At 43.7% G+C, this 14781-nt stretch overlaps 1 protein-coding gene across 2 annotated transcripts in view; it reads right to left on the bottom strand.

Moving 5' to 3' along the window:
* Positions 1–14781, bottom strand: part of CNTN5 (contactin 5) — a 619322-nt gene that overhangs the window by 27445 nt on the left and 577096 nt on the right. For both annotated transcript variants that reach the window (XM_033146163.1, XM_033146162.1), the window contains exon 19: positions 1539–1609. In XM_033146163.1, the coding sequence (XP_033002054.1) occupies positions 1539–1609 (71 nt within the window). The remainder of the gene's footprint in view (positions 1–1538; positions 1610–14781) is intronic.

Genomic DNA, 14781 nt, shown 5'->3' with positions numbered 1-14781 from the left:
TGAAACCCAGTTTCCCTATTCATTGAGTTTACAGAGCGGTATAGCAAAAGAAACAGAGATCACACACAGGCCTCCTGAAACACGCAAATCTTCAGATTATAGCGGATTAAGGATTATAGTGTGGTGAATTTCCAGAGGTTTATTATTTTTATTTACAAATCTATAACCCGTACTTTCATAAAAAAACATAGCAAGGTTGAGTATGGCATATAAGGATGGAATCAAGAGCCACAAAAACATCCACAATACTTCAATAAATATCAACAAATACCGACTGGTTAAGAGATAAATCATGTTGTAAAAGCCTGCATAAACAAACAAACAAAAACATTTTCAAAAGACATTTGAAGGAAGGGAGGGATGGTTTCTATCAAACCTCTAGTGGCAGGGAGTTCCACAGGATGGGGTCTGCCACACTAAAGGCCCGGTCCCTTGTGAAGGTCGACCAAACCTCAGGGAGGTTTGGGAGGGAGGAGAAATAATCAGCATGTTTAGTGAAGCAGGATGGTTTAGTGAACAGAGCTAGGCCCACACTCCTGCCTAGGAATGGGCAAATCTGTCAATTTTGGGTCTCATTTTCCCAATCTTAAATTCAGTTCTCCACATTTTGGAGCAATTTGCATTTTTTTAAAAAAAAGGATCCTCGTGAAAATTCACCAGCATTTTAGTCTGAATTTCTTCCAATAAGCATATTTTTACATGCAGTTTTGACGAATTCATACATTTTTTGCAAGCATCCCCCCCCCAATAGAATGTACTTTTTCCATTTTATTTTTACTAATACCTTCACCTTGGGTTTTTTTTTTGTACTTTCCCCTAATACATGCATTTTTGCCAAAACTGGTTGGCGAGTTGCATCGCAACGTTCAGATAAAGGCGAATTCTGAAGGACAGCTGTGTTTGGGTTCACTAGTTGTTTCAGAAAGTGGTGAATTTGATCCGTTCAACTTTAAATGCAAACTGAACCAGATCTCTCCCCCCCCCCCCCAGTTCTACTTTTGTGGACTCTCCTTCCTTGGAGGTTTTTAAGCAGAGCTCGGATGGCCATCTGTCATGGATGCTTTAGCTGAGATTCCTGCATTGCAGGGGGTTGGAGTAGATGACCCTAGGGGGTCCCTCCCAGCTCTGTGATTCTATGCCGATTTTAGCTGCACACTGCAGAAATACAGACACTTGCAGAAGCAATTGCAGCAGTGGGGTGAGGGAAACTCGGTGGTTTGAACTTGTTGCTTAATACTGGATATGAATGCTGAGTTTGCTCCTTGATTCTCCCAGGTTGTGGTTTAAGTCCCAAATAATAAACCAGAATTAATTTGGGGGGTTCTGCCAGACTCTACATGGGATCTCCAAATGACTGCTACTTCCTCTTCATGTTAAATTGGGCACCGCGGGGAGATTTTAACCGACATTTAAGACCTGATCTTCTGTGTGCCTCTCTTGACAGGCTTTGCTGTGGGGAAACCTCTGCGCAGATCTCTGTACCCTGCTCTCAAAGAAGTCAACATGAAATGAGGCCTTTAATCAAAAGAGCTCCTTACCTCCCATGCTATTACTAATTCATGCCTTCTTCCACTTCTGCCACTTACATTAGCAGGAGCTGTCTTTGGAACTGTGAACAAAAAAGAGAGAGGGGCGGGGAGAAGGGGGGAATTGAGAACAAGCTAGTTTGTGAAGTCCCCCCCCCCCCTTGTCAAGAAGATGATGCATCCTGGGCAAATCAGGTAAAGGGGGGGGGAAATCAAATAAAGGAAAATGCTGCTATCTCTGGTTAGATTCTATTTCGAGTAGACACCCAATTATCGTGATGCACTGAGCCAGGAAGATTTTGGGCATCACCTGGAAGGCCAGAGTCTCGAGCCTACATTCCCAGCATATTTGCACTCCTTTCTCAGCGACGTCTATGCTGGCTTGGTCATACCCACAGAATGGGAAATGGCAGAATCCCCAAGGAGGTGTTTCTATAGGGAGCTGGCTTCAAGCACCAGGAGTGTTGACTGACCAACTCTGTGTTACAAAGATGTCTGCAGACATGGCATGAAGGCTGGCCACATCAACCCTGCCATGTCGGAATCTCTTGCAGACGACCGCAGTGCTTGGAGACCCTGAGTCAGGTTGTGTATGTGCAGCAATGACCAGAGGAGGAATGACTGCTCGGAGGAAGGAAGAGAGGAGAAACACCATAGCGCATCTGTAGCAGCACAACCGGATCCCATCATCTTCCCCAGGTGCAACAAAACATGTCTCTCCCCTATCAGTCTCTACAGTCTCTGCAGCCTGGCTTCACTCCCAAAGGCGCCATTGTCTCCTGAGACTGATGGATGGATGCAAAAAATAAAATAAAAAAGCCAACACTCCAATTCCCAAGCAGTGAGAGACTTCATGGGTGTAAGCTCTTACCTTGGTTTCAGTTCCCTTGGAATACAGGTCGCTGGAGACTGCAGTGTCCTTTTGATATATGGTTTATTTGCACATATATACAGCTTGACACATGCACAAAACTCCTCCTTTTGGAGCCGGCATAGGCAAACTCAGTCCTCCAGATGTTTTGAGACTACAACTCCCATCATCCCTGACCACTGGTCCTGTTAGCTAGGGATGATGGGAGCTGTAGTGCCAAACAATCTGGAGGGCCAAGTTTGCCTATGCCTGTTCTAGAGTCATCACTAGCTAGTTGTTTCTGTGGCAACACATCTATACTTGGCCAACACTTTAGACGTGTGAAAGGGATGCTCAACTGACTTTTAATTTAACAAAGCGTTTGACCACTTCAGCAGTTCCTTCCACTACAGACTAGAGGCTTGGAGGGGACCTCAAAATATCATTGAAACCAACCCCCCATCATTCCTAAAACAATACCAGTAATGCAAAACAAATGAACAATTAAGCAGAAAAAAATGCATAGAAGAATAAAAGTACGATTCAATAATACCTATGTGATTTATTTATTTTTGCTTTCACTCTCTGCTTCCCACCCCAAATTTCCTGTCTAGCCTGCTGATATCTCTCTTTGTAGGTGCCATTTGGACAACATAAGAGTTATTCATTGAGTACAACTCCCATCACCCCTCAGTTTTGGCAGTGCTGGCTAAAGCAGATAAGAACATAAGATATAGATCCTTATAGATCAGGCCAATGGGCCATGTAGTTCAGCATCGTAGTCCTACAGTGGCCAATCAGATGTCTGTGGGAAGCCCCAAAGCAGGGCCTCCTCACTTTTGATTCCCAGCAACTGACATTTATAGGCAGACTGCCTCTGACAGCTTAGGTAGTACATGGTGAGAGTCCAGTAATATGTGGAGGGCCATAGGTTCCTCATCCCTGGTTTATAGAATAAATGAACCAAGTCTTGGTTCAGTTATAAGCTATCTGCTCCCGCATGAACCGGTCCAACAATTGCAACAGTCTTCAGAGACCCCACTCAGAACGACCCTGTCTTCTGAGTTGGTCCACCTTCTCAGTGAAGGCACCTTCCCTCTGGAATGTCCACCCTCTTCACATTCACAACCAGCTTCTGCTTTCAATGTCCGTTAGAAGAGAGCTGAAAATGCCACTCCCCCCAACTTGGAAGGAGGATTGCTATTTTTGCTAATTTGCAGATTCTGTCTTGTTTTAACTTATTTGTTTTTATTTTATTTTGTTTGCTATTTTCATTGTTATTCTTAGACAACTTGAGAACCCAAGCAATTGTGGGTCAGAATTCATATCTTCTTCTTCTTTTAAATAAATGAACAAAACGTTATAGGCTTGTTGGGGGTCAGCTTCAGGGACATCAGTTGCCCACCCCTAATTTATATAATGGCACAAAGCGATGGCATCCTAAGGCATAGCTGTGCCATGTCCTGTCTTTTGCTGTTGTTATTATCATGCCATTCCTTTACTAGTCCTTTGGTAGATAATGGAGGTGCAGTAACACAATCTATTAAATCAGTTCTCGAAAGAATAGCCTCCCTCCTCAATGCCTGCAAGGTTTGTGCCTTTATTTATTCATCTGTCATTGGGCTGATTTAGAGCACCAATGCCCTTTGAAGTATGTGAGCTGATAGCCTTGTTTGTTACTCGTCCGGAGATGAGCACCTTTCCAGAGGATCGTTGGTAATAGCCTGGTAGGCTGAAGCCCTCCTTAAATGAGTAAATGTTAAAAGAATAAACCTGTCCAAAGAATGAATCTCTGTCTGCCCTGAACTGTAAAATACAGAGACGTACAGGGAAACTCTCTGAAATGAATAAGCATTTTAAAAATAAATATGTCAAAGCAATATCCTCCCCCTCATTGCACCAAAGCAAAAAAGCAAAAAATAAAAAACCCCAACAACTTGCAGCCAGAGAGTGAATACTCTTAAATGAATAAATGTTCAATGAAGAAAACTATTAAAATGAGCCATTTCCCTCTGCTTGTCACTAGAACTGGGGTTGTTTATGGGCAGTTTCCTCTGGAAATTCGCTTAATTTTATGGAATACGTTTTTCTACCAAGAACTATTTGCCCATAAGCTATGTTTATTGCCACAGAATCAGTACCTAGTTCCTAATCTAGATATTAATTATCAACAGCAATACACATACTGGCTAGTTTGGGTTTGATTGGCGGTTAGGCATTGGGTAAGCCCTTGTTTATTGTAGGGGAGGTTGTAGACTCTACCTGCCCCTCCTTGATAAGGGTATCCTGTTAAAGGGATCTGGGTGTGTGTAGATCCTGTCCAAAGTCCAGATGTGGGCTAGGGCCATGCCATGATCCCACGTAAGTCATAGGGCTCCTCCTTCTTGTAGTTTACCCTTAGTTTGACTCCCTGCAGAAGGTGGGAGTCAAGATATACCCGGGCTTCACCCAATGCCTAAGCCAAACTGCTCACATCTGTAACCAATAAAGTTGTGGCCTGTTTTAGCCCATTAACCTAAATACTTGTGTCTGTGTGTTTATTAATCCACAGGGAAATACAGTAAATACAGAAGATACACATGTAGACCCTAACCAGGGAGTTTTGTGATAAGGGAGGTGAAGAATTTGCTCTAGGAAACCTATGGCTACCCATATGTTGTTGGACTACAACCCCTATCATCTCTGACCATTGACGATGCCTGCTTGGGAGTTGGGAAGAGAACAGAAGAGTCTCGAACAGGCTGAATGTCCATCAAATCCAACATTTTGTTCTCACAGCAGCCAACCAGATGCCCATGGGAAGCCCCATAAACAGGAACTGAGTGCAACACAAACTCTCCTTACTTGTGATTACCAGCAATTCCTAGAGTGGAGAGCACAACTATATAATAATAAACTAAATCAGGGATGGGCAACCATTTTCCTGTTGAGGGTAGCATTCCCTCAGAGTAATCTGTCAAGGGCTGCATGATGACTATGGGCAGCACCAAACACAGTGATGGACAACAGCAATGCCCAAAGCAATCAGGGCCACCATCTCCCTCCTGCCTTTTCCCTCTCCCTCTCCTTCCCTCTCTCCCACCCCTTTCTCTCTTTCTTCCTCTGCACCCATTAGGTTGCCTGAGGAGAAAGAGGTCACTCTTGTGAGCTGATTGATTGCAGAAGGCTTTTGAAATTAGGGTGAGGGCAATTTAAAATTAGGTGGATTGTCACAGGTTGCCCATTCCTGAAATGAACAGATGACAATTGGCTTCATTTAAACAAAGCTCCAAAAGATACTGCCTGAGGCAGGCTGCTTGATTCTGTCTAATGCTGGGGCTGCCTCTGGCTGCTTCAAAGTGAAGATCAACTTGCTGCTGCCTGTTCTTCCTGTATATTGGTAAATACTCAGATATTACTGAAGAACTTCAAGTCCCAGTATCCCCTTTACACATGAAAAATGACACTGTACACCTGTTTTGTAGCTTCACGCTGCCTTGGGAATGAGAAACATGAAACTATGGTTTGGAGCTTCAAAAATGAGCTCCCAAGTTCTTCCTTCCACTTCTGTGCCATGATTCCTTCCCTGACTTCCTGGTTCATGCAAACCACAGTTTGCTGTTACTTCCGATTCAGCAAACCATGGTTTGCACTTATCAGTTAATCACCATCCAGATGTGTGCCTCAAATATATTCAGATCTCAATATTTGTCACAATGACCACTTCCAGCTATTCATATATTTTTTTCCCTATTAAAGAAGGCTTTAAAGACTCACACATTTCAAGCCACCTTTTCTTAAAAGGATAGTTTCATGCTGATGATGCTAGTGCTGAAGCAGTTATAAGCTATTTGTGTTGATTCTACCGTTTTCCTGCTGGGCTGGAATTAATTCCACCATTGTAATATGGTGGGTTATGCCAAAATTGAGCATTGATTATATTTTGTATGTTGGTAGCCGCCTTTTTCAATGTATATCTACATACAGAGCTTGCATATGAACATAAAAAGCGATTTCCCAGGCAGGCATTAGCATGTACCTCTGTGTACTTCTCTTGTTTTGCTCAAGGTCACATGCTATTAGGCTTCCTTATGTATTAGAATTTGAAAAATCACTCTCCTTCTTCTTGGCTGCATACAGCTTTAAGAACTGGACAGCTCCATTCTGATTATGCGTTCTAGACCACACTTTGCTAGTGGCATACTGCGTGACCTTGGTCAAGTCACTTTTGCCTCCGTTCCCCCCGCTATCCTTCCGTCTGTCTTGGCAATTTATTGCCTTAAAGTTATTATTGTCTCTTAATTGTCAATATGGCTCTTATCATAATTAAGATCAGACAGGACCCTGGAGCAAAGGGCGCAGGATACAGCGGGTGAGATTAATCTAGTGAGAAAGGAGGACAAATTTGGAACATCTTTGCTACAAAAAGATACATTGTGGTGGGCGGCACTTGGGGAAGAGGAACAGAAGCAGAATGGGGATCCGTCAACTTACAGGCAAGTGAAGGAATGGACAGCTTATTTAGCACTCTGCAAGTGTTGACTGGACAGCAAGGGCAAAAGCCAGAGATTTCGGAAGTCTGTTGAAGCATTCTACTACCCACATCCTTCAACACCTTGCAGCAGCAACAGAAAACCAAGGTACAGTGGTACCTCGGGTTACATACGCTTCAGGTTACAAACTCTGCTAACCCAGAAATAACGTTTCAGGTTAAGAACTTTGCTTCAGGATAAGAACAGAAATCGTGCTCTGGCGGCGCAGCGGCAGCGGGAGGTACCATTAGCTAAAGCGGTGCTTCAGGTTAAGAACAGTTTCAGGTTAAGAATGGATCTCCAGAACAAATTAAGTACTTAACCCGAGGTACCACTGTACTCAAATGCACATGCCCACTATGGACAGCCCCCCCCCACAAGTTGGAGGCACACTGGAATGATGCCAGGGATCGGACGGACACAGAGTTAACACACTTAGGTCCATCCATCCCTAGTTGGATGGGGCCATCAGTTTGGGTTGTGTAAATTTCTTGTTCTTAAATTCAGTTTCCCACAGTTCAGGTTACTCGTTTGAATCCTCACAGAAATTCATCGGTATTTTGGTTCAAATTTATCCTAACGAGTACATCTTTGTGTTCTGTTTTGAGTAACGTGCATTTTCTTTGCCAGCAGTTTTCCTGAAAAGAATGCAGGTTGCTGTATTATACACATGGGGTTCTATCCAAAGGAGCACTAAGCCTCTTCTTCCATCAGCGCAGTTCCTTGTGTAATGGCATGTTCTTCCTCTCACCTGCCCCGCACCCTCCCAAATTAGAAGCTTTCTCGTTAAAATTCAAACAAAATCAATTTTTTCCTCCACCCCTCCGCCTGGCATCTGAAAACGTCCACAGAGGCATGTGTCCTAACGGGGAATAGCTAGCTGTAGCCAGGTGCCTGCAAAGTGGAAGTTTATTTATGTGTGTGCACCTGTGTGCATGATGCTAAGTGTTGCGTTGTGGTTAAAGCCTCTTTTCTTTATGGTGCTTGATCTCAGTTAAGAAAACAGGAATGTCAACAGCTTGACAAAGCTTTCCTGATGAATGGACTAAAGCGTCCTGGTGGTTCAGCAGACTCTTGAATTTCTTTGTTGTCATCATTTCCTTTTCCTTTATATCTTTCTTGTTTGTTTGCTTGTTTGTTTGTTTCCTTTTCGCTTTGCAGTGCACATCGGAGAAGCCAACAAATGTTAAACGAAAACCCTTTCATGGTATGAAAGGGCACCCCTGAAGTTCACACCCTCCTAGGCAGACGTTTCTCATCTCATCTCTTCTGGAATTAGATGTGAAAATGTGTCACTTCTTTCCAAAGGAGTTGGTCCAACATATCTGAACAAGTGGAAAGCAGCAGGGAGTGGGGTGGGAAGAGATTACAGAGTCTAGTTCACATATCACACATTGCATCATAGGGAGCTTGAAATGCGATTCCTATGCGTTGCCAGTATCTGAACACATTTCCCCCTTTCCCTCCCTTTTAATGCAATGCAAACACTGATTTCCTGAAGTACATTTAATTTCAATTTTAAATGACAAGTTTGCATCATAGGGGCTTTTGCCTCATCTTCCACTAAGGCCATGTTACCAAGTATTACTTCCTAGGCCAGGGGCAGCCAATATGGAGCCCTTCAGATATTACTGACCACAATTCTCATCAACCTCAGTCAATATGGCCAATGTTGGGAGCTGTAGGACAATAGCATCTGCAGGGCACCATATTGGTTGTTGGCCTCCGTCTGTCTCAAGAGACAATGGAGTGACATTGGAGTGTGCTTCTGGGGGTGAAGTCAAAACACTGCATTAGCAGCACCGAATTGACCTCCCTGGGACACAAGACTGGGCAGTGTGTATGGAGGTCCTTGGCTGCCCAGACCACAAGACTGATGTGGTCCAAAGGAAAGCAGAGCAATACCTTTGGCACCAGCTAGGCAGTGGAGATTTAGAGTCAGAGTTTTCCTTCTCCTAGATGTCTTACCTTCCCAGGTTGATGAGCCCCATCTGCCCCTCACTTCCCTCTACACCATGGGCAGAAAGGTCCTTCTTGGCCATTGGACACACTATTGGTCTCACCCACTCAGTCCTCCAAAGTCTGTTTTCACATGCAGGGGAAGTCCCTAACTCAACAAGGGTTTGAGACCCATTGGCTACTCTCACCTGGTTTAGCCAGCTAGTCAAAGCCATTTCCTGGTGTGTGGCCTCTGTTGCATGCTGACAGCTTCTAGGAGCCACAGGTGAGAGCTGAGTGCAGGGTGGGGACCAAAGATGGAGAAACTACCCCAGAAGGAGCATGGCGTGTCCTGCAGCAGAGGTACTACCATGCTGGCTAACTCTTGTTATCAGTTCCTTTCCTCTCTGGACTCCATCTGCATTTTTTTTAAAGTGACTGTACAAACACCTCTGTCCCAGACAATTCAGAGGTTCCTTTATAGGAGGGTTTGCTCAGTTGACTCTGAATAACTTTAAATTCCAGAATGGGGACAACTGATTTTAGTTTGGAAACAGGGGTCCTGTTGCAATGTATGCCAGTCTCTCAACAGCCCCTGCAAAAAAATGTCAAAATTATTATTTCCATATTGCTGATGTGGAGAGCTGAGAGGTTAGGAGAAGTCTGAATTACCGGAAGTCCCGCAAAGAGAGTTCATATGAAACAAACGAATGCCCATCTGTGCTGCAACAGTCCTTCAAGAGAACAGAAACCTCCACAAACTAAGCACACAGATATATATCAATCCAGCCACAGGCAACTTCAGTGTACAGTAAGTGAGTTCTTTTTGTTGTAGGGTTCAATCAGAAAAATGCCTTTAGAAATTCGTAGCACAGCTTAAGAACAATACCTGGTCAGGCTGAGTTAAACTCTTATCTAAATTAGCAGCCTGTTTTTGTTTTATTTTATTTTCAGAACAGTCCAAGTTTGGATTAAACTGGAAGAATAATCTTGATGTTGAGATAGGGCTTATGGGGTGGGTAAGATTGGTTTGCCCGATCATCATCTGCATTGCAAAATGAGACGTGTCCGCGTTTACAAAAACAGGTGGAAAAATTAAAACCGTCCTCATCCAGAAAAAGAACAAACAAAAACAAGCTGGTTTGAAGCAGCTCATTATTCCACCATTTTATTCCTTGGAAGATCTAATTTTGAATCGGGCTTTCTCTTTGCCCTCCTTAATTCCTGCACATATGCGGCTACTGATAAATGTCACCAGCTTATTAGCTCATGGAATCCAGTGTGCATGCATGATTAGCAGGGTAAACTCTGATTCTACTCAATTTCGACTCTTACTTCCCCATGAATAGATAATGTAATTGATGCCGTGCCCCAAGGCTTCAAATGCCCAACTGCTTTAGCGGGATGTCTTGCATGTTTAAATTCATGTTCCTGGCTCTTTTTCTAACTTCGTAGACCTGTAAAATATGCATGTGAGCCAGAAGCGATGGATTCAGAGCTGCCTTCACCCAAAGAGGGCATAGGAGTTTGTAAAAGTTATGATGATGTGATGATGAATTAATAATAGTAATAAAAATAATTTGGAAAAGTAACACAATACTAATAGCAGTAATGACATTGGCTGTTTTATTGATCTGGCTTTTTTTTAACCAGCTTGTTTAGTATGCTCTTTATATTTTATAGGGTTGCTTTATGTTATATTTTATCTTATTTGCTGGTATAATAATAATAATAATAATAATAATAATAATAATAATAATAATAATATATTTATACCCCGCCCATCTGGCTGGGTTTCCCCAGCCACTCTGGGCGGCTTCCAACTGAACATTAAAATGCAATAATCTATTATACATTAAAAGCCTCCCTAAACAGGGCTGCCTTCAGATGTCTTCTAAAAGTCTGGTAGTTGTTTTTCTCCTTGACATCTGGTGGGAGGGTGTTCCACAGGGCGGGTGCCACTACAGAGAAGGCCCTCTGCCTGGTTCCCTGTAACTTGGCTTCTCGTAGTGAGGGAACTGCCACAGACACCATTGTGTGAAATGGTAAGATATTAAGGAAGCAAGATCTGTTGGGTTGAGCGGGTTAGGATCTAGTGGATCTCCAGCAGAGTTACAAGGCTCCCGGGAGAGCCAGGCTTTGGAGGCTTAACTGCCTCATCCTTGGCTCAGCCGCATTGTGGTTCAGCTGGGACCTGGCCAACTGATTCAAGCCCAGAGGATCTTATGCTAGTATAACCCGTAAGAGATGTTCGGGGGCAGGACCAGAGAGGAGGGACTTAGGCTGGATACTAAGCCTGTTCCATACTCCCCAATGTTTTGGAAGGGAAAATTGGGGCATCCCGCACCATCCTGCTACCCTGTTGCGATGACATCACATTACATCATGGACACCATTGGGCACCCATATCCCTGGAGCTCAAGTCGGTGCCCTTGTAGTTTGGCAACACATGGAGGGCAAAAGCTTCCCTACAACTGGTGTCAGAGACTCTCCAGGGCCTCAGAGAGCGAGAGCGAGAGCAAGAGAGAGTTATTTCCATCACCAGAAACATGATCCTAGGGCATTCTGCATGCAAGGTTTTGTGCTGTACTGGTGAAAATGAGTTTTCTTTTTGCCCAGAGATGGAAAGAAGATAAAGTCCTGACCAGAGAAAAACGGCAGACTAAGTTGATGGATTATGCTGAAATGGCAAAAATGACCGGAAGAATCAGAAATCAGCAAGACCAAAATTTTAATAAGTAATGGGGAAAATTTATAATTTATCTTAAAAATAATTGTAAACAGCTAATATCGTTAGTAGGAATGAAATAACACTTGTAGTTTAATGGTGAATTTTGGATAAAGTGGAGATGTAAAAGATATGAATTATTATAAAAGATGCAGGAGGAAATGACTAACAATAGGACCCACAAAGGGGAGGAGGGGAGGTCCAGGAGATTCTTTGGAACCTTGTTTTTATTATGTATGTTGGATATGTGATTGTAAAACTTAAATTGGAAAAACCAAATAAATAAATTTATAAAGACAGTTTTAGGCTCTGTCTAGACCTGAGCTCTGCCCCTTAATTTGCTCCATACCACACAGCTTTACTGCCAGGCTCCACCACAGAATCTATTCCGGGTTCCCTTCAGGCCCTGCTCAAATATTCCAATCTTCTTTTTCAATAGTTGGCAACTGTAACTATTGCCTATGGGAGATCAGTAGCTGTTAGCAGACTGCTTTGAGAAACTGAACTATTTCTTGTTTACAACTCATTGTGCAGAAAACTTAGACTGGAGAATTAACAATCTCAGAATTATCTCTAGACACTAGTCCATCGAGACCCAGGATTCTTCAGGCTCCCGATGAGATTATTCCGGGATCTCTATCCATCTATTATGTGTCTATCCTCCTTCCTTTGTGGAAGGGCCATAGCTCATCAGCTGACCATTTGTTTTGCATGCAGAATGCCCAGCATCTACAGGTAGGGATGGAAATGTGTTCCAGCTGAAATTCTGGAGAACCACAGCAGGTCAGTATAGACAGTATGGGAAGAGGTGGCTGGCAGGTGTGGGTGTGGTGGCAGAGCCAAAATGACACTCCTGCTCCCACGCTTGCGCCATGCTGAGCTCCCTGCCGCCTTGCCCCTTTCCTTCCTGGTAAGCCGCAGTGATGCAAGGTGTTGGGAAGCCAGGAGAGCAATGCAGCCCTACCCACGCTATCCACTGCCGATAATGGCTTCTTTACAGGTTTATAAGGGATCCTTTGCAAGATGTTCAGTGCTGACAGGCAAGATTCCCAAATGATGACTTTTGTGATGTTCCTCATCAACAGGGATGTGGTTCTCCAGATGTTGTTGGACTACAGTTCCCAACATTGCTAATCATGGGCCATACCGGGACCCATGAGAGGGCAGCGGGCTCTCCACCCCTGCTCTGCAATGCACATCTCATGGGGGGCATTGTTGGTTGTGTTTTACAGGACATTTTGAGACCTGGTCTGTAATAATCTCTAGCAGACAAGCAAGCTCTGATAAGAAGTAACTGGCTCTCCAGCAGTTTTTATGAAGGTTTATTTACAAAAGACACACCCAGAGCCCAGCATTTTGCCTGCTCAAAATTTTGTTTCACTCCTCCCACAACAGGAAGGATGCCAGGCTCCTGCCTTTCCTCTCCTGCCCTTCCGTTGCCTTTTGATTTTATCCAAACGCATGGATTTGGGACTGAGAGGCTGACCTCCCCCCTCCTCCTCACTCTCACGCAACCCAGACTCAGACCTCTGCTTATCTGCTGATTGCCTAGCAATGCTCTGGCTGCCATCCAACTCTTCCTTTCCTTGAGAGCTAATAGAGTCCTCTCCAAAAAAGGGTGTGTGTGTCAAAATGCCCTTTCTCAATTCTGAAATGCAGTTCTCATCTGCAGAGTCGGCCCCTTGTTCACTTAGTTCAATCTCGAGTCTAACTCGAGGGGGGGGGGCATGTTCCTGACATGGTCTAAAGGCAGAAGAATATGGAACTGGTAGCATGGACTGTACCACTTCAAACTGCAGGTGTGAAATATTTTTTGTGTAAACCACTTAGAGCCTGTTAAATAAATAAAGGTGTGTATGCGTGTGCCATTTTTGAACACTCTTCCATGTAATAAATTATTTGTACATAAACCAGCGAACAAAGAAAAAAATATCTCACAAGGGAGCCTGGTTATAGCTTTGTTGTAGCCAGGCAAACAGGCACGCTATGTGGCATAACATTTACTGGATTCATCTCCCTATGGAGCAACAAAGCATTATTCTAGATTAGTGATATCCAATTTCTGTATTCCCAGCAGCAACTCTCTTCTCTAGATATCTGATACTGGAGTAGATTGTTGAATATGTAGCTGATTCCTCTTTCGGTTCTTTTATAGTTGGATATTTTGAGGCCCGTGTGGGAAAAATCTATGGTTTAATGATTTCCTGTTTGGTTGTTATAATCCTCTGGTTGCTGTTTTCTCAAGTATGTCATGTACTTTTATTAAATTATTAATTTTTTTAAAAAAATGTATTGACCAGGCCGCTCTGAGGTGCACCAAGTGACAGGAGAGTGGCATATAAATGTGAGTAATGCTATCAATAATAATGATGGCTGTTATTACTAGTCTGGGGACTGAAGTGAATTTCCCAAACCGAGCCTCTTACGAATGGTCATCATAAAGTCGGTGCCATCCACCAGTAATTAATTTGCAGTTACCGAGTGCCCAGCCATAGCTGAGCCTTCGCAAACAAAAACCCAAACCGGAAGCACAGCGTAAAAGCACAGAATATCCCTATTTTACTTTGACTATGTGCTGACGAGTGTATGTTTATTATGAAGATGGAAGGAAAAGATAAGATGCCCTGACTGGTAAAACGACGGCTATCGGGTGGGTGCATGGGAGCTACCAAGGCAAATCACAGCAAACCGGTGTCATGAAAATTTCATAAGTCAAGGTGGTGTGGAAATTATGTGCTTGCAGCCTAAAACACATCTGGCCCATTAAAACACAGAATGCAGGATATGCGCTCGAAATGTAGAAGGAACACGGACCCAGGGATGCAGCCTATCACATGAGATAAGCTTCCCTCTCTGTATGTCCATGTCTCCTTTGATTTGTGCTGCCTGGCTAATCAGAGGAGCAGCTAGACCGTTTCTGTTTGACCGAGTGAGCCCATATGTCGTGGGGGAAACCATCTAAAGTCATAACGTGGGTGGTAAAAGCTTTTTCCAAACATGCCTTTCCGAGAAGGCGCTCATGTATTTTTTATCTCGTTTTTCCTTCTTTCCCATTAGACTGTAATGGAGCAAAATGTGCAAGGAGCGGCTGTAGCTGAAAAGGAAAGAAGAGGCGGAAGCTCTCTGTAACTGCCAGGTACCCCCAAAACCATAGCAGCAAAACGTTTTCAGGTGCGGAAAACCAAACCTCCTTTTTTTTTACAGCATTTGTGGCCGTGCTTGCTGGGG

The sequence above is a fragment of the Lacerta agilis genome, chromosome 4, assembly GCF_009819535.1.
Source record: "Lacerta agilis isolate rLacAgi1 chromosome 4, rLacAgi1.pri, whole genome shotgun sequence".
Lineage (NCBI taxonomy): Eukaryota > Metazoa > Chordata > Lepidosauria > Squamata > Lacertidae > Lacerta > Lacerta agilis.
The sequence above is the reverse complement of the archived record's forward strand: the minus strand, read 5'-3'. Positions and strand labels throughout refer to the sequence as shown.